General features: G+C 46.7%; 1 protein-coding gene across 2 annotated transcripts in view; it reads left to right on the forward strand.

The window, feature by feature from the left end:
* Nucleotides 1-19,510, forward strand: part of RGS20 (regulator of G protein signaling 20) — a gene marked incomplete at both ends in the record, with an annotated part of 85,992 nt that overhangs the window by 20,404 nt on the left and 46,078 nt on the right. Inside the window, one exon of one of the 2 annotated variants that reach the window (XM_080938588.1) lies at nucleotides 3,069-3,383. In XM_080938588.1, the coding sequence (XP_080794714.1) occupies nucleotides 3,069-3,383 (315 nt within the window). Of the gene's footprint in view, nucleotides 1-3,068; nucleotides 3,384-4,680; nucleotides 4,750-19,510 lie in introns of those variants that run through there. The other variant, XM_080938589.1, reaches the window with a different exon arrangement.

The following is a 19,510-nucleotide window of genomic DNA, read 5'->3' on the forward strand; positions in this document are numbered from 1 at the left end:
AACCACACTAAATATAAGTACCCCAAGAAGCTAAGACAAGCTTGAAGATGAAAGCCATGGCCTTCAAGCAGAGCTAAGGAGTAGGGTGGCACACACCTCTAAACAGTAAGCTGAGTCCAGACAATGGAAATCTTAAGACCAGCCTGACCCAGCAAGGCATTGTGTCAGCAGCAGCAACAACAAACAGATTTTTAAAAACAATAAGGTGTTTTTAAAGAAATTTCTTTGGCAACCCTACCTCCACCTCCTCAATGACCTCCTCCATCCTCCTCCTCCTCCTCCACCTCCATCCCCTCCTCCTCCATCCCCTCCTCCTCCTCCTCCTCCTCCATCCCCTCCTCCTCCATCCCCTCCTCCTCCATCCCCTCCTCCTCCTCCTCCTCCATCCCCTCCTCCTCCTCCATCCCCTCCTCCTCCATCCCCTCCTCCTCCATCCCCTCCTCCTCCATCCCCTCCTCCTCCATCCCCTCCTCCTCCTCCATCCCCTCCTCCTCCTCCATCCCCTCCTCCTCCATCCCCTCCTCCTCCTCCATCCCCTCCTCCTCTTCCATCCCCTCCTCCTCCATCCCCTCCTCCTCCATCCCCTCCTCCTCCATCCCCTCCTCCTCCATCCCCTCCTCCTCCATCCCCTCCTCCTCCTCCATCCCCTCCTCCTCCATCCCCTCCTCCTCCTCCTCCATCCCCTCCTCCTCCTCCATCCCCTCCTCCTCCATCCCCTCCTCCTCCTCCATCCCCTCCTCCTCCTCCATCCCCTCCTCCTCCTCCATCCCCTCCTCCTCCATCCCCTCCTCCTCCTCCATCCCCTCCTCCTCCTCCTCCATCCCCTCCTCCTCCTCCATCCCCTCCTCCTCCATCCCCTCCTCCTCCTCCATCCCCTCCTCCTCCTCCATCCCCTCCTCCTCCTCCATCCCCTCCTCCTCCTCCATCCCCTCCTCCATCCCCTCCTCCTCCATCCCCTCCTCCTCCATCCCCTCCTCCTCCTCCTCCTCCATCCCCTCCTCCTCCTCCATCCCCTCCTCCTCCATCCCCTCCTCCTCCTCCTCCTCCTCCATCCCCTCCTCCTCCATCCCCTCCTCCTCCTCCTCCATCCCCTCCTCCTCCTCCACCTCCTCCACCTCCTCCATCCCCTCCTCCTCCATCCCCTTCTCCTCCTCCATCCCCTCATCCTCCTCCATCCCCTCCTCCTCCTCCATCCCCTCCTCCTCCATCCCCTCCTCCTCCATCTCCTCCTCCTCCATCCCCTCCTCCTCCATCCCCTCCTCCTCCTCCTCCTCCATCCCCTCCTCCTCCTCCATCCCCTCCTCCTCCATCCCCTCCTCCTCCTCCATCCCCTCCTCCACCTCCACCTCCACCTCCTCCTCCTCCATCCCCTCCTCCTCCATCCCCTCCTCCTCCTCCATTCCCTCCTCCTCCATCCCCTCCTCCACCTCCACCTCCTCCTCCACCTCCTCCTCCTCCTCCACCTCCTCCTCCTCCTCCATCCCCTCCTCCTCCATCCCCTCCTCCTCCATCCCCTCCTCCACCTCCACCTCCTCCTCCACCTCCTCCTCCATCCCCTCCTCCTCCTCCATCCCCTCCTCCTCCTCCTCCTCCATCCCCTCCTCCTCCTCCTCCTCCATCCCCTCCTCCTCCTCCTCCTCCATCCCCTCCTCCTCCTCCTCCTCCATCCCCTCCTCCTCCTCCTCCTCCTCCTCCTCCATCACCACCTCCATCTCCTCCTCCTCTTGTTTGAGACAGATTCTCAGATTTCTATATAGTTTATGCTGACCTCAAATTCATTAAGTCAAAGATGGCCTTACCTCCACCACCCAGTGCTGGGATTCCCATCATATAGGCAGTTTGCTGTGCTGAACCTGGGGTTTCCAGCATGCTAGGGGGGCACTCTCTCATGAACCTGGGGTTTCCAGCATTCTAGGGAGGCACTCTCTCAGAGGAGCTACATGTGCATCTCAATTCTCCCACTAAGGCAGAAATAGTTCAACTTGAAGGTTTTGAGTGGTGGGTTTTGTGGTGTGTGTGTGTGTGTGTGTGTTTACAAGGTCTATCTGTGCTTTCTACATAGTCCTGGCTGTCCTGGAACTTCCTATATAAACCAGGATGGCCTTGAACTCAGAGAGTTCTGCCTGCCCACGTGCTGGCATTAAAGGCATATGCCATCACTCCCGGCTAAAGATTCTTTTTAAAGACTACCTTCTTTCGTTTTAACAAAAGTAGAATAAACTTGGAAATTACAGTGTCATCCCCACGGTTGGGGGTTATCAGTGGGAAGACTGTTTCTAGGACCCTGTGCTCCTGACTTCTACACTAAACATGGCCAAGAATGGTGTCTTTTTAACTTTCCAAGAAAAAAAAAAAATAGCACATCCACTTTCATCCTCTTTGATGCTTAAGTCTCCTAGGAATACAGAAGAACTCTGAAAATAAAATGTATACATGAAGTTCAGAAAAGAGATCTGCAGTAAAAATGCTTACAAAACCGAACCCTGGTCACCCCACTCTACTGAATGCTAAGGCCAAAATGGCCACGCCCCCTTCCCCTTCAGCTAAGGTGGGTCTGGCATTCTTCCCGCCTAAGAGCCTTCCAAGTTTCACTTAACAGCTACCCCAGTGGGACCTGGTAACTAAGTCCATGTCGACCTCAGGTAGATAGTGGTCTGCTGGCGAAGGACGGGGCGAGGAGGATTCTGATGAGGGAAGGGAAGAGGGAAAACCGCAAAAATGAAGAGACGATAAACGCCCACCACGTTTAAAGTGCACGCAGATTATATGCGGGTGTAAATGTGCAGGTTGTGATGAACTAGGTTGGGAGAGGGACATATTTTTTTTTCATTCCTTCGGAGCGGCTGGTACTGAGTATTGGCAACAGCTGCTGGTTCAGAGGCCACGTAGTTTGAAAGGAGGGAATAAACTAACCAGTGCCTTTTTCTTCCACCGACCTTCTCTGGTACCCCAAAGTAAATTCTCAAGATGCTTCGGCAAGGTGGCCGATGGGTGACTGGACCAGATTGTAACGATGTGCTGGTTTTGTTTCCTTCCTACATACCCTTCCCGCCGCCTGCCTGCCACAGCTCCCAGACTCACCCACCGTGCCAACGCTGCTACTTCGCTTCCTTTCTGGCCTGCTCGCCAGCCCCGGGAGACTGTTGTCGAGTCTTCTGAGAAGACCCCCTCCCGCAGCTCCCCCGCGACGCTGGGACTTTCCCCCTCCAAGCTCCTGGCTCACCGCCTGGCTCTCCCCAGTGCCTCGCCGCCTCCTGTTCCTACTTGCGGCTTCAATGGCACTGCCAGGACGACCACCGACAGATCGCCCTCTGAAGCTGACAAGTCTACACCAGGAGCCCGGAGAAGAGGACACCTATACTGGGAAGAGGTCACCTGAGTCTGTGAGTACTGGGGACTCCACCAAACCCGGCTTCTGGAAGCCCCAGCCTTTCCCACTCCCTTAATCCTGACTGACCCAGCCCACCCGGAGCTGGCACCCGGATACTGAAAGGTTGGCACAGCGCCGGGCACCCTGGAGGAAAGGGTACCTGAGGCTCCCGGACACTCCACCTCTACGGAGGCACTAGAAACTACTCTCTCCCAAGCCCTCTGACGCCTCCGAGGATCTTTTCCAGTAGTCGCAGCTCCCCCGCGAGCCTCCCCAAGCATCCCCGCGTGTTGTCACCGCTCGCAGCCCCCGTCCGCGCCCCCACTCCTCTGCCCTCTCCCAGCAAGAGGGAGGAAATGACGTGATGTTATTTTTTGAGTCGGGTCACTTTGCTGCTTGAGTTTAGCCCTCCAAGATCACACGCACTGCCCCCGGGGGGACCCACTCCAAGGGTTACTCCACTAGCGGCGGTGACCCGGGCGCCAAGCACCCTCAGAGCTGGGCGCCAGGTTCTGCTGCCTCGCGGGGCTTCCCCTTCCTCAGCATCTGAGTCGCAAGAGAAAGGCAAACCGCCTCGAGAGACTGAGCCGAGGATTAGGTTTTCCTACACTCCATCCTGCCATCTCAGACGCCAGGTGGGGCCGTCCTACTCTAACTGTCCCGGATTGAGTAGGACCACTGTCTAGAGTAAGAGAACAGATCTCTAGAGACGCTGTACCGTGAGCGTTTGGGACGGGGGTTAGTGGCGCTAGGGTCAAAAGGGACGGTGGGGATTGCCATGCAGGGGCGGACAGTTCACAGAGGCGACCCGGAATACAAAGCACCAGCTCCTCTCACGACCTCTCCCTTACCCCCAAGCTGGCCTCCATTCACAAGGTTCCAGCATCCTCTCCCCTAACCCCCACGCCCACCCCCGCTGCCGCCAAGCTAAGGCCAGGGAATAAAGAGAAAGGGCCTTACAGACACCCTCAAAGCTCGCTCTCCCCCACCCCCCGCGCGCCCACTATTTCGTTGCGATTAGAAGAGAGGAGCCAAGACTGGCGCTCTGCTCGCACTGGGACTAGGGAGTACCCTCAGCCTCTGAGTGCTGCGCGCCGCCGCCAGAAGGAGGCGAGCCGGGGGATTGCCCTGCCCTAGGAAAGCGAGCGCGGGGGCGGAGAGGAGTCAGAGAAGGGAAAGGAGGAGGAAGAGAGAAGAGAAGCGCTCCGGAGCTTAGACCCAGAAATACAAGGCGGGAGGCAGAGAGCCAGCGCGGGCGGAGTAAGAGGCGAGCTTACTAGTGTAAGAAAACTAAGACACACTCTGCACGCATGCGCACGGCCAACGGAGGCCCGGGGGCCAGAGCTTCCCCTTCGGCTAGTCCAGCGGACCCAAGCCTGGTAAGTACCGGGTGTACTTCCCTTCTTCCTCTCTGACTCTCCCCCGAAGCTCTGGACCCGGCTGTAGAAGGATCTCGAGGGACCTGGGACGCCAGTCCCTCCTTGTCCAGTGGTGCAATCCCTGGCTGGCCATCGCTCTGTGTGTTAGTCAGTTGTGGCGAGTGGGTTGTGCGTTCGGGTCATACCAGTGTCTGAAGGAGGGTACCGAACCATCGCGATCAGTTATTATCAGACCCACCAAGCAGGTGGTCCCGAATCTGGGACTCAGTGAGAGACGAAAAATGCCATTAAGGTCTAGAGTGCGCATCAGCCATGCCAAGCATTTGGGAAAGCCCAAGCGAGTGGAAGAGAACCAGCGCTCTCTGAGTTAGGGGAAGGATGCGCCCTGGGCTGAAGACCCGAGGCGGGTAGTTTGAGCGCAGGTGGGAAGGAGGTGACATTCCCGGAACGCACTACCTCCCTTTCAGAGAAGCGCCTCTCTGGCCGGCTGTAGGCGCTCAGACCGCACCCGGATCGCTGAGGGCGGCAGGCATCGAACGACCGAGCACACGGAACAGTCACTTAAGGAAGGGACAGGCGCTGGGGATTGTCCTTACGGGGCCCGAGAGCTAGATTTCCCATACAAGGGGCTGGGGGAGGGGGGTTGCCCAGGCTGCAGCGACTTGAAGGTTCGGGTTGGAAGCAGAGAGGCTGCGCGAAGGTGAGTGGTGGGGAGTCGGTCTTTGTGTGCTGGTGCCCTCAGACTTGGGGAAATTGTGCTGCCAAGGGGCCTTAAGGGAGACACTCCCTGGGACAAGGATGGGCTCTTTCGGAGATCTGAGTGTCTGTGGCTATCCCCACCTACTGCTTCAGGGGAGTGAGCATGGGAGAGGCCTCGGAAGTGGCAGCGCGAGGGAGCAGGGTGGGTGTTTGGGGAGATGTTTCAATGCGCAGCAGGATTTTCACACAGAGGGAGTGGGCGACTGGGGGTGGGCGTCGGAGAGAGGTGTGCGGGCGCTGCAACCTACCCACTTCCGCGGATCTGGAGGTGGGGCTCTGGGAGAGATGGCTCTCTGGGGCTGGAATGGGTCAGGATCTTCCTGGATTCCATAAGCAGCAAGGAAAACTTGGGGTAGAAGAGCTAGCTATACACACACACACACACACACACACACACACACACACACACACTCACACACTGCTGCTGCTGGTAGACGTAGGGTGAAAGCAAGTTTGGGGCCGGGCTAACGTGGGCAAGGGGGTTCTGGCAGGAGCAACTGCGGCCTCTGCGCCCCCATGTGGAGAAAAGCGTCACAGCGCGAAGAAAGTGGTGGTCCAGGAGAGTTTCTGGCTTGAGGAGTGCTGGAAAAGAAAGCCCTCTTCCTTTCCCGAGGGTGTGGCAGAAGGCCACCGTTTTTGTGGGTTTCCAGCACTTCACAGCCAGATAGCTGGCTGGGTGGCCTTGGCGGCCAGTTGTCACTACGGGTTAATACAGCACAATTTCTGAGCTTGTGCTATGCAAAAAATAGTCTAAGCACTGGCGGGACAGACGCTCTCCTGGGTTAGAGGAATATACAGCTCTTAGAGCAGACCTGAGTTGAGCTCTCAGCACCCGTGCTGGCTGCTCTCAACAACCTGTCACCTGAGTCCCAGGGAATCCAGTATCCTCTCCTTGCCTCCGCAGGCCCTTGGCACACTGTGGTGTGCCCACATACATGCAGGCACTCATGCGTACACATAAGATGAAAAAAATTCTTTTAAAAAAGCTATTCGTGCTTTTACTATATTGATACAACATTGGCCTACTGGAGTTCGAAATCTAAAGGCATATGAACATGTAAGTAGGCATGTGTCACTAGCCCCCGCTCTCCAGAGGCTGAGGAAGAAAGATGGGACCTTGAACCAAGTAAGCTACATATTGCCATCGTTTCTCAAAAAATAAATAAAAGGATATAAGGAACATGATGCCTATTTCCGTATGCTACAAACAGTATGTTTACATACCAAAAAGGGTTTCCTTGTCAAAATCGTGAAGCAGGAAATGTCTTCTTATAATACCTAAATTAAAAACAGTTCATTTCTCGATCATTGGACCCTTTCGTTGTGGATAATTAAGAAGTATTTGCACATAAGCGTCTAACATAATGTAAAGAGAAGGGTTTCTCTTTAAAAGGAGTTGGGATTTGGTGAGAGGTTGCAACAGGTAAAGGCACTTAGTATGCAAGCCTGGGGACCCGGATTTAAACCCAGGCACCAAAGACCACGAAAAGGTGAAAGGTCACACAAACCTGTCCTCCGACCTCTGCATGAGCCACATCTTTGTACCTCTCCAATCCACCACACACAAAAGCAAACAAGCAAGCACCCAAAAGTAATAATAAATAATGCTTTGAAGAGTTGGGTTTATGGGGGCTGGGCATTTATCTCAGTTGACAGAGCACTTGTGTAACTGCACAGAGCTCCAGGTTCCAGCCCAGTATAAACTCCTGTAGTGTCCACACGGGTAATCCCAGCATGCCAGAGAACCAGAAGCTCCAGCCGTTCTCCCTTACATAGCAAATGTCAGAGCCAGCTTAGGCTGCGTGACGCCTTGTCTCAAACAAACAGAGGCGTTCACTTTGTTAAACACATTTAAAGAATTACACAGTGAATCATGGTTTTTACAAAAACCTTGAAATAGGTTACTTGATCTCTTATTTGAGAAAGTTTGGAGACTTACTATATGAAATAGACAGGCTAACATTTTAAAGAATATTAAACATTTTAAAGAAAACTCAAAAATATAGGATGATAACCTTATTACTTATTTGACCCTCTTCATTTTACCAATGAGGAAACATTCGGAAAGTTTAGGACTTTGGCTACTGAGGGGTTGAAGGAAGATTAGAAGTCTGACTCTTTCCTCATGGCTCTGACAAACTACACTGCGGATCTGTGAGCCCTTTGACAACCAAGAGGCTAGGATGTATGCAGAAAGAACTATACAGCATGTGTTAGCCTCAACACCGAGGAAGACAAAGCTTTGTTGCCATGGTACTTGGTATTATAAAGACATGACCACAAATGTCTTAAGAGAATCAGAGACCATACTAGCTTCAGAATCAAGGTCCCATGAGGGCGGCGCATTCAGTAGCATATTCTATTAATACCTTTGAGAAGTTTTATATTAGAAATCATTTTCAAGCTTCTCTTACAATTGAAAAATCTCTTTCATGCTTGTCTGAAGGCCGTTCCCATGAGAAAGTCTTTTAAGAAAGCTTTTAAAACCACACAGGAGATTTTTACTTTTTCAGATCCTGTGGCCTGGCACGTTAAAGGGAAAACCTTGCCTGTTTGATGTCGAATTCCGGCGTTAACAGTCTTACTGTGTATCCCTACTTGAGTATTCAAGTCTCTCTTTCTATGGAGCCAGATTCACTGTCTGCAGATGATATGGATGACAGCTTAAAGGAGCAGCCCTCACAGGAACAACTGAGCAACTATATGCTGGGAACAGCCATAGTACAGGGTCGTGTCTTCCCTTACGGAGTTATTTTAAGGAGCAGGGTGTTTTCTGGGGAAGGTATCTCTAGGAATTGTGCTATGTCTTTGAAGAAAGAGACCATGGCTCTCTCTTGTACGTAATGGAGTAACTTTCTAGACTAATCCCAATTTTGAAATGACATGTGTCAGTCAAGCCAGGTTGAAGCGTGATTATCGCGTGAATCACTGTCCAAGTGGAAATCTGGAGGGTGGCTTTTAGGGCACCACCAGGTGACTCACAATGTGAGCGTCTATTCAAATAAGCACAGTGTCATTCAACAGTTAATAGATTCACTCTGAGTCACAGTTTAGCCTTCAGTACAATGAGTGTGTGAGTCACTGCCAGCACTGTCTGAGATGTTCCCTGAATACTACCTTGAGCTGAGACATTGACGGTTTAGACATAGCTGCGGGGGTCCCAGTACCATTGAGTGGGCTCTAGCAGAAGCCATTCATAATCAGCTTTGATGGCCCTCCAGACGGGCTGTGTAAGGAGATATTCCATTATTAGGAATCTGCGGAATAGATTCTAGTCTGCTGGTTTGAATCTATTTGTACTGGGAATCATTTGGGAAACATTAGGGATGCAATTTTCCCCAACAGTGCTACTTCGTCTGAGTTGTCTCTCAGCGTATCAAAGCCAAGCTAAGCATCTAATTTCCCTAAGTGGTAAGCTCCGTTCAAGTCCATGTTACTATATGTGCTTAAGACCAAGGTGTCTGATGCAAAATCACACAGCAATTTGACCTGATGAGGAGCTGGGTGGTGCCTGGTGCTTCTCTGTCTAACAGTGAAGAAGCAAAGGCCTGGAATCTGTCTTGCTTTTTCCCAATGCCCCAGAGTGAACAAATCCGAGTTAGATCACACATCTTGTACTGCTACAGCAAAGATAGCACCTAGGTGGCACTGTGGTGTGTGTGTGTGTGTGTGTGTGTGTGTGTGTGTGTTCGATGTACATGTACTTTTATGTTTGTGATGAACATGAAAGGCCTCAGATATCCATCTGTGATCATCACTAAACTACACCCCAGCTTCAAATAGGAAACACGTGTAACTCCTTTAGGGCTGTAAGGTCAGATTCAAAGACAACAGAAATAATCGTGTTTCATTCTGACCCTACAAAGGAGTGGCGGATGATGATGGGGGTGGCAAGTGAGATTTAATGAAATAGAAAATTTCTTAATTTCAATAAAAGCTTTGTTGATAATTAGTGATAAAGGGAACAAGATAGACTATTGTTTAAAAGTGTAGGTAAGGGGCATCCACCTAGCAGTGGATTTAATTTCCAGCACAGAAAGGAATATGAACACACATGTGTGTGTTCTTTATTGATCCTATTTGGGTTTTTAAAAGACAGAATCTAAAGCTTGTGGTCCTCCTGGGCTTGGTGCCCTGAGTATTGAGATTATAGGTCTATAACACTATGCCTGACTTCTTCATCTATTTTCTAGTGTTTGCAAGAGAAATTTAGATAGACAAGCTGTACGAGTTACTCTCTTTTTTTAAAAAGATTTATTTATTTATTATATATAAGTACACTGTAGCTGTCTTCAGACACACCAGAAGAGGGCATCAGATCTCATTATAGATGGTTGTAAGCTACCATGTGGTTGCTGGAATTGAACTCAGGACCACTGGAAGAGCAGTCAGTGCTCTTAACCACTGAGCCATCTCTCCAGTTACTCTTTTTATGAAGAAAGAGGCTCCCAGGGCTCCAAGTCTCAGGACTCCCTACATTTGGCCACTTTCCGTGTAAGACTTTTCCGTGAGATAAGCAACATCATTCCCACCTCCCGCCTGGTTAAACACCTCCCCAGATGAGGCAATCAAAAATGTCTCTAGGTATTGACAGATTTCCCTGGGGCTGGGGCAATGCATCACATTTGCTCAAGATCATAGTATAGACTATTTTGAAGTTCCTCACCCTTTAGGATACCATCTTGCTTTCTCTAAGTCTGCATTCCTACGGTTAATCACTTCCGTAGCCTCTTAGATCCATCGTGCTGAAATCTGAATTTCATGTGGAAATTCAAAATAACCAGCTACGAAAAGGTCATAATCCCTATTCCAGCCGCCTAACTTCTATGTCCTGATTCTGAGATTCACTCATTATCTGGGCTGTCATTTATAGTGAGACTTTCACAGAGTCACCAGCTATTTAAATAATTGCACAGTCTTTCTAATATTTTTCTATGAATGCACGCTTTATTAATAATGTACCTTCCATAGACATAAGTCCCAACAGCCCCCTGCCCCAACAAGGAAGTTGAAAAGTCAGAAATCCTGTGACAGCCCATCCTTGCTTTGGTTTCCAGAAGAAAGTGTGAGACTCTTTAAGGCTTCCAAAGCTTCGGGGAGTCCAGGTCACTTTTAGAGGACTCCTTGGGGTTCTGCCTGTCGGTCCCTTTTGATGTACAGTTGTGACAGCACATTTTCCAATTCTTGTGGGGCTTTCAGGGCTTACGGGGCTTAGGCAGCCGCTTGAGAATCATCTCACGCCTCTTCTTGAAGAACCAGTATCTGATCAGTTCTTTTGTCAGCTTGAGTGCATGGGCCAAGGCCTCGAGGGTCTCCTGGTTAGGGTTGCGGTCTTTCTCCAAGTACTGTTTTAGCGCCTGGAATGGGTCACAGGTGAACTCAGAACTGATATTCGTGCAGGGAAGACGTGGAGTTGTCTTCATCTCACTTGAGTTCCTCTCTTCAGTTTCTTTTTGATATTTTAAAGCTTAGGCCTTAGCAGTCTCCTGACTACTGTATCCTCACTAATCCTAGCCTATGCTCTACCGTGTGTCCAGGTCTCTGCTCTGCTTTGGCCCATCTGCCTACCTCTGAGTCCACTGATGAATCTCCTGCCTCTCAGTTCTTCTCCCAGAGTCCTCTCTGCCCAGAGGATCCACTTTCCACTTCCTGCCAAGTTATTGGTCATTAGATCTTCATTATAACCAATCAAATTCAATTCTAATTTCCTTAGGCAGGTGAGGAAGGAACAAATATTTATAAAATATGAAACCTGTGATGGGCCATGGAAATGACAATCCCAGATCCTGCCAACATTTATCTCTGTGAGGATACAGAATTAACAATTGAATATACAAAGATACAGCTTCACGCAATATATCCCAAATTATTCCTCAGTGGGCAGTGCTCCTTTTTATAAAGATATCACCGTGCATTGGTCCATTCCACTACTGAAGGATAATGAAGGTGTTTTTAGTGTGGGGCCACTTTGAGAAATGGTAATGTGGACATTCTTGCCCATGTCTGTTGGCAGATGCATCTCTTTTGGCTGTGTGAACAGGGGTGAAATTGCTAGGAGATAGGTCCAGGATGTTTAGCTTAGTAGATACTGTCGAACTGTCTCAAACTCCAAATCAGTTTACATCGCTACTAGCAACATATGTCATGTTTGACAACCACATTGTACTTGGTGCTTTTGCCCACATGTTTGTTATGTTGATGTATGTGCAGTGTCAGCTCATTGGGGCTTCCACACATCTTCCCCTGATTACTAATGTTGACCGTCTTTTCATATTTGTTGACCATCTCGGTAATGTAAATTAAAAATTGTCCCTTGAAGTCTTGCTCACTTTTGTGTACCATCTGTTGTTATTGTTGTTATTAATTTGTAGGAGTTCTTGGTGTGTTCCTAATACAGGTGTCTTTCAAACAATGTGTGTCTATGTTTGTGTGACTAGGTCTGCTTCTCTAGTCCAAAGTTCCAAAGTCTTCATATTCTTCCTAAAACAACATGGGTCACACTCTTCATGACACCAGCCCATTCTCTGGCCCCAAGTTGTGTAGTAGCTGCTTTTCTGTTGCTGTGATAAAAATATCATGAATAAAAGCAACTTATAGAAGAGACAGTTTATTGTGACTTATAGCTCCAGGGATGTAAGAATGCATCATGGTTGGAAGGCATGGCAGCAAGCAACAGTCAGTCATGGGGGCAGAGCAAGAGGCTGAGAGTTGCCCCTTCAAATGCACTCACAAACCCAGAGAGCAAGCTGGAGGTAGGGTGAAGCTGTACGCTCTTAAGACCTGCTTTCTCCAGCAAGGCTGCACCCCCTCTAAACTTCTACATACGGGTCCATCAACTAGAAGCCGAGTGTTCTAATTCCCAAGCCTCTGGGAGACATTCTTATTCAAGCCACCTCAGTAAGGTCCTTGCCCAAGCCTGTAAGAAACCCTGGATTTGGTCCTAGCACCACATAAGCCAGATGGAGTGGCAAATGCCTGCTATTCCAGTAACTGAGAGAGATGGATTCAGGATGGTTAGAAATTCATGGTCCCCTCAACTATGTACCAAGTTCAATGCCAGCATGAGCTACATGAAAATAAACTAACGATGCTCTCCTCTTTGCTCTTGGCTTGCCACAGTGATAGCACCGCGCATAGGCATCCTTTCTTTGCACCTCTACTTTGGCTTTGTCGCACTCCTTGTATCTGTGGATTGATGTCTCTCACCAGCCTTGGAAGTTTTTCACTCAGTATCTCATAGTGGGTTTTGCTTTTGTTTTGTTTTCTTCAGTATCTCTTCAAATGTTCCCTTTTACTACCTTTTCTTCTCTCTTCTGTTTCTGTAATTCGAACTATACATATTTAAGATGTTTTTCCTTCCATTCCATCGATGGCCCTCGCTTTCCTTGACCGTGTATTTTCTTGGTCCTGTGTGCATGTGCGCATGTGCAAGCTTGCTTCAATTTGATTGTCTGTTTAACTGTAACTTTTTTTCTCACTAGGCCCATCTTCTTTTATTCCTAATATTCTACAAAACCACATAGCAGCTTATTAATCTTAGAATTCATTTTGTTCTATGTTAAATGTGGTGTATCTAAGTGACACTTTTATGCAAATAAAAATTCCTCAGTGAAATTAATCTTTTCATCATCCCTGTGCATTTAAGTCTTATCTGTTAAACTTAATGTTAAGACTATGCTTTTATATCTACTGCGTTTAAACTCTATCGGTTGTGTTCTTTTGTCCCTAGTAATTTTCCCTAGAGGTATATTTTCTTTCAGCTCGACAGAAAGGAGCAAAAACCAGTCTTCTTTGTAGCTTGGCTTACCTAAGAACCTTCTTTGCAGCTCTTATTGCTAAATCTGGCAGGACAGGGCCTAGTGAATCTGGTCAGTTTCAGGGACTTCCTAAAGCTCTTTTGAGCTATTCGCCTTTCTGATTAAGGTGCTTCTTAGCATGAAGTGCTTAGAGCTCAGAGAAGACTGTCACACAACATCAACAACACTTTACTACTGCTTCAGGTTATAATCAGCGGGGTGATTATAAGAATACAGAAGTAAGAAACATGAACAAAATACTAATTGTGTTTTCTGCAAATGACATTTCTTTGTCATTTAGAAAGAAGCATCTGCAGGCACCGTGAGTTATTTAAACATTATGTCTACTAATGATTTAAACTCAATTTTCTGTAGCTGATGCGCTTTTTATTTTGACTTTATCGTCCACTGATTTTTTTAAACACACTGTGGTAATATATGTGTGTGCTTGTGTGGTGGTATCTAGATTCCACTTTGAATCTGAGATGAAAGCAGGAATCTTGAAGACAGACAGTAGGTAGAGGGAACAAGTGGCTTCTCCTCTGTGTCCCCAAGACACACATCACCTCTTCTGCAGCCTGAATGCTGGCTTTATTGCCCTAGCACATTCAAGGAGGCCTAAACTCCATTCGGCTGTTGGCAGGTGTCAATAGGCCCTATTATACATCAATCTGGAATATATCAGCTTTTCACTAGAGCAGAGCTTTGCAAATAATTCACTTTTGGGCCATTGAAGAAATTTTAAAGATATACTGTTCTTTAGGGAAATGACATTTGTTTTAAAAGAAAAATAAAATAATACCATGGCATCATAACTCAATCCTACAAATAAATTTGGGGTTAAAAAGTAAGAAAGTTTTTTTTAAAAATGAAGTAGTATAAAATCAAACAAAATGAAAAGAAGCAGTTTGGATTTGTTAAGTAAATATCTGTCATAAATGAAGTAAAAGGCCCCTTTTCTCATTTTCTGGTATCTGTTTCTAAAGTTATGAAAGCTTGCACACTGTAAATACTGGTTCAGAGAATGTGTTTGTTGAATTTATATGAAATCTGCTCCCAAGAATCAAAATATTGTATTTTAAATGAATTTTTGGCTACTGGACCAAGAAAGTGTCTCATTGTGACATTTTCATGCATGTGAGTAAGAGTATTTTTATGCTTGTCAAGAACCTGGGATGGGTCCCCATGGTGATTTGCGTCTATAACTCCAGTTCCAGGGAATCCATTGCTCTTTTCCTACCTGCCTGGGCATGGGGCCCATATGTGAAGCACATACGTTCATTGTCTTAGTCACTGTTCTATTGCTATGAAGAGACGCCATGACCAGCACAGCTTTTAGAAAAGAAAACATTTAATTGAGGCTGGCTCACAGTTTCAGGGGTTTAGTCCATATCATCATGATGGGAAGCATGGAGGGATTAGGGAGGCATGGTGTTGAAGAAATAGCTTGGAGCTTGATCCACAGATAGCAGGAAGAGCCAGAGACTAGCCAGGGCACAGGCTTTTTGAAAACTCAAAGCCTGCTCACCGTGACACACATCCTCCAACAAGGTCACACCTACTCCAACAAGGTCACACCTACTCCAACAAGGTCACACCTACTCCAACAAGGTCACACCTACTCCAACAAGGTCACACCTACTCCAACAAGGTCACACCTACTCCAACAAGGCTACACCTACTCCAACAAGGCCACACCTCCTAATCCTCCCAAACAGTTTCATCAACTGGGGATTGAACATACAAATACGTGAGCCCATGAGAGCTATTCTCATTCAAAAGCACCACACATAAAATAAAATAAGCCTTGAAATTTATTTGAAAGAGAGGGGTGAACTAAAGCAGAAAGAAGAAAATATTGGCCAATAATAAAAAAAGAACGAGAACATTTAAATAAATGTATGAGGGAGAAGAATAGATTGTAAAACAATTTTTTAAAAAATATGACAAAGTAAAATTGACAGGGCAGCAAAAATCAAGCATAATCACATGGTTGAAAAAGAAAGAATAAATGGGAAAATGGAAAAGATAAAAAAAGAAGTTGCAACATCTTCTCTAGGTCCTGGAAAATTGGAGACTTGGCTGGCTTCTGATAGGAGGGGCAGCTGAACTATGGACTCCTTTCAGTGTCTTTTGGTGTTGAGCCTGCATCGGACAAATCCCCAGTGCCTGCCAGCATTGCTTCCACTCATGGGGCCGTACCCAGTCATTCTCCACTTTCCAGTATGTGGACTGGACGGGTTATTCCACTCTCCAACTCTCTCGAGTTTTTGTGTCCCGGGTCCGCTAGTGTTCCAGCGAGGGTGCTTCCCAAGTGCACTGAGGTTGGGGGAAGCAACGTAGTTTCTTTGAAATATGTATTGAGTGAGCCTGTCTTTCTACTTTCAAAAACCCACTTGCTTCAGCTGTGGGGTCATTCCTGCATCTTCCCAAACCTCTTCTTCTTTGTCTTTGAAATAGAATCCACTCTCTCTTATCCTAATGCTAATCATCTAAGCACACAGGGCAGTTCTTAGCCTCCTCTCTTAGAACCACAGCACCACAAAAGGACAGGAGGTTAAATTTCGTTTAACTGGCCATGGGTCTTTTTACTTACCCTCTGACACAGCTCTTGTGTTCAATTCTTGGGGCCCAGCTGGTGGTTCTATTTTGGGAGATGTTTGAAATGTTAAGTGGAATTTACCTACAGGAATTAGGCCCCTGGGAGTGGGTCTCTGGGGTTGGGGAGGCGGTACCTTCCAGCAGGTCCTCTCAGTTAGCTTACTGTCTGCCATGAGGTGAATGCCACATACTTTAGCCACCATGATGCTCTTCCTCCTCCTCAGGAACCCAGAGTCAGTGTCTGCAAAGACCAGCAAAGTAAACAATGCTCTTTAAGCTACTTCTCTGGTTTTTCACTACAACACAAAAGCCATGACAAGATTTTTTTTTTTTTTTTTTGAATCTCACGTCTTACATGTGTCCTCTCTCTCTCTCTCTCTCTCTCTCTCTCTCTCTCTCTTTCTCTCTCTCTCGCACGCGCACGCACAGGAAACAGACAGGTATACAAACTTCTTAAAACAAGGGGACCCAAAATGAATAACCACTAAACATTTCAATTCTTTTCCGTGCCCCATTTTTATTCAGCTCATTCTACCTGTTGAACATTTTATACCTAGGGTGCAGGGCACTAAAATGTGGTGCATATGCTGGTATGATTTCTGGAAAATGAAAGTGTCAGGAAAGAAAGACTATTTCATGTACCCCTTCGGTATGTCAAATCAGAACATTCCATTAGCTCGGCCCACATAGAATGCCTTGGGAACAATAAGGCTGTTGGGGGAAGGGGGTAATGTAATATACCAGGGGTTTCTGTTCTCCAGCACTAATCAACTGCACACCTGCTGAGGGAAGGACTCTGGGTACTCACTTAGAGCCATACAAAAATAACCCAAATCTGTCTGACTGAGACCAGTGTATACCTGTGATATGGCCAGCATAGCTCTGTGAGGTTGTGATGGACTTCTAAGCACGAAGCTGAAATACCTGGATTCAGGTCTTCCTGTTGGATGATATATAGACCTTAGGGACCTTGTGGAGTTTTTGAGTCTGAGTTTCTCCGGTGATTAAAAAGGATGGAGGTATCTTAAAATCTCCATGAAATTAACTAAATAATAATAATAATAATAATAATAATAATAAGATGTAAGGTGTGTGTCTTAGAATTCCCTTTGCTGTGAAAAAACCCTGACCAAAAGCAACATGGGGAGGAAAGGGTTAATTTGTCTTACACATCCCAGGTCACATTTATTGAGGGAAGCCAAGGCAGGAACCGAGAGGCAGGAACTGAAGCAACAGCCACAGAGGAACATAGAGGCTTTTTTGCTTAGTCTGCTCTCTTATACAACCCAGGCCCAACTGCCCAGAGATGGCACCACCTACAGAAAGAACTCTAGGCCTTCCAAGATCAACCATTAATCAGGAAGATGCTGTTAGTCCTAGAGTACTGGAGTTTACAACTGAAAAGAGGATGACATGAATGAATTTGTCAGGGCTGTGTTGTTGGCAGGCACTGTCAGATGGGGAGTCCAATGTGCTGATTGCTGCTAACAGCCAGGGCATGGTTAAGGTGCTAGAATTTGTATAAAGAGTTTCCTGAAGTAAATTGTGTTTGATCCTCCCAGAAGCCAACCTCGGGCTGATGATAAGAGAAGGAAAGGGCATGTGATGTCTCCCAATGTCATTTGGATTTGTTCTGAGTACCTTTCCCTTCTATGCCTTTGGGACAGTGGGAATAGCCAGAGGATTCCCCGCCATCAGTGTAACTATAAACTTTGCTGTTGACAGTATGAGTATCTAATCTTTGTGATAGAGAAACAAATTCTTTTTAAATAAAAACAAATAACAAAAAAAAATAATAAAAGCAAGCAAGCTATGACAACCTGAAATTGAAAGCAGGAAAAATACTGGAGTCTCACAATTATTTGGAGGACACTTGTCTAGTTGAACCGCAGACCCCTTATTGTACCACATTTGTTCTTGGTTTTTTTATTTTAAGATTTATTAATTATATATAAGTACACTGTATCTTTCTTCAGACACACCAGAAGAGGGCATCATATCTCATTACAGATGGTTGTGAGCCACCATGTGGTTGCTGGGAATTAAACTCAGAACCTCTGGAAGAGCAGCCTAAGTGCTCTTAACCACTGAGCCATCTCTCCAGCCCCCTGTTCTTGTTTTGTGTGTGTGCGTGCATGCGCATATTTCTTCTCTTTTTTTGAAAATAGATTATTTTCCTCACATAATATATTCTGATTACAGTTTCCCATCCTATTCCTCCCACTTCCTCCCCACCTCACTCCCGTCTGACTCAGCTCCTTCTGCCTCTATTAGAACTGACGCAAGTCCACCTGCCTCTGCCTCTGGATTAAAGGCGTGCACCGCTATGCTCAACTGTACTCCACTCTTAAATTGCACTATTTGTTTTTGTAATCTCTAGTTTTCTGAGTTCTTTATATATTTTGGAGATTAGCTCTCTGAGGTGTAGGCGGTAAAAATTTGCTAAATGTGTTAGCCCACCACTTTGTTCGAAAGGCGGTGTTCTTTGCCATGCAGAAGTCTCTCAGGCACAGTTATCAATTATTAGTTATTAATCAGTATATGTAATAAGACATTCTTTGCGGAAAGTCTTTTCCTGTGCCAATGGATTCAAAGCTATTCCCCACTTTCTCTTGCATCAGGTTTGGTTTATCTGTTTTGTTTTTTTTTTTTTGTTGAAGTCTTTGATCCATTTGGAGTTGAGTTTTGTCCAGAGATAATAAGCATGAATCTATTTACATCTTCTATATGCACCCCTCCAGTGTGATCAGCCCCATTTGTTAAAGACATTTCTTTTTCCAGTGCGTATTTCTGGCTTCTTTATTTAAAAAGCAACAACAACAACAACAACAAACAGGTGTTCCTAAGTGTGTGGATTTATTCCTGGGGCTTAAATTTGATTCTATTGATCAATGTGTCTGTTTTTGTGCCAATACCATGCTGTTTTTATCACTGTGTCTCTGTAGTATGACTTCAAATCAGATGGTGATACTTCCATTCAGTTTCATTCCAATTAGTTCTTTTAATTATTTAAGGTTGTTTTAGGTATCCTGAATTTTTCAGGTTTCCATATGAAGCAAGCTGATAATTGTCCTTTTCAAGATCTGTGAAGAATTGTGTTGGAACTTTGATGGGGAGTGCATCGAATTTATAGAATACTCTTGGTAGGATGACCATTTTTTGCTATGTTAATCCATGTACGGGAATTTTTTCCATCTTCTGAGATCTTCTTCAACTTGTTTCTTCAGTGGCCCATTTCTTAAAGAAGCAGTTATTTCACAATGCTACATCCTGGGGCCAAACTATAAACACTTGCCTTGTGGAAAAACTAGTCTATGCCTAGTAACTTTGTGAAGTGATTACTTAACTCTGCCATAGTAGTTGGAAATCTGTGGAGAACAAAATCAAGTAAGTATATTAAGTTTTCATTATAATAGTGTAAGCAAGAAACAGGACCCACCTAAGCTACGGGTGGGGCAGAATGGATGCCCTGTGCAGACCATATAAACACTCTTGAGATATAGCTGGCTGGTCAATGGATGGGACACCAAAGAGAGACTCATTGCAGTTCCTTGGATGTGGGTAGACTGCCACTTGTGTCTAGCCATGAGGATAACAGAAGGGGA

Source organism: Micromys minutus, assembly GCF_963924665.1.
Source record: "Micromys minutus genome assembly, chromosome: 26".
NCBI classification, from domain to species: domain Eukaryota; kingdom Metazoa; phylum Chordata; class Mammalia; order Rodentia; family Muridae; genus Micromys; species Micromys minutus.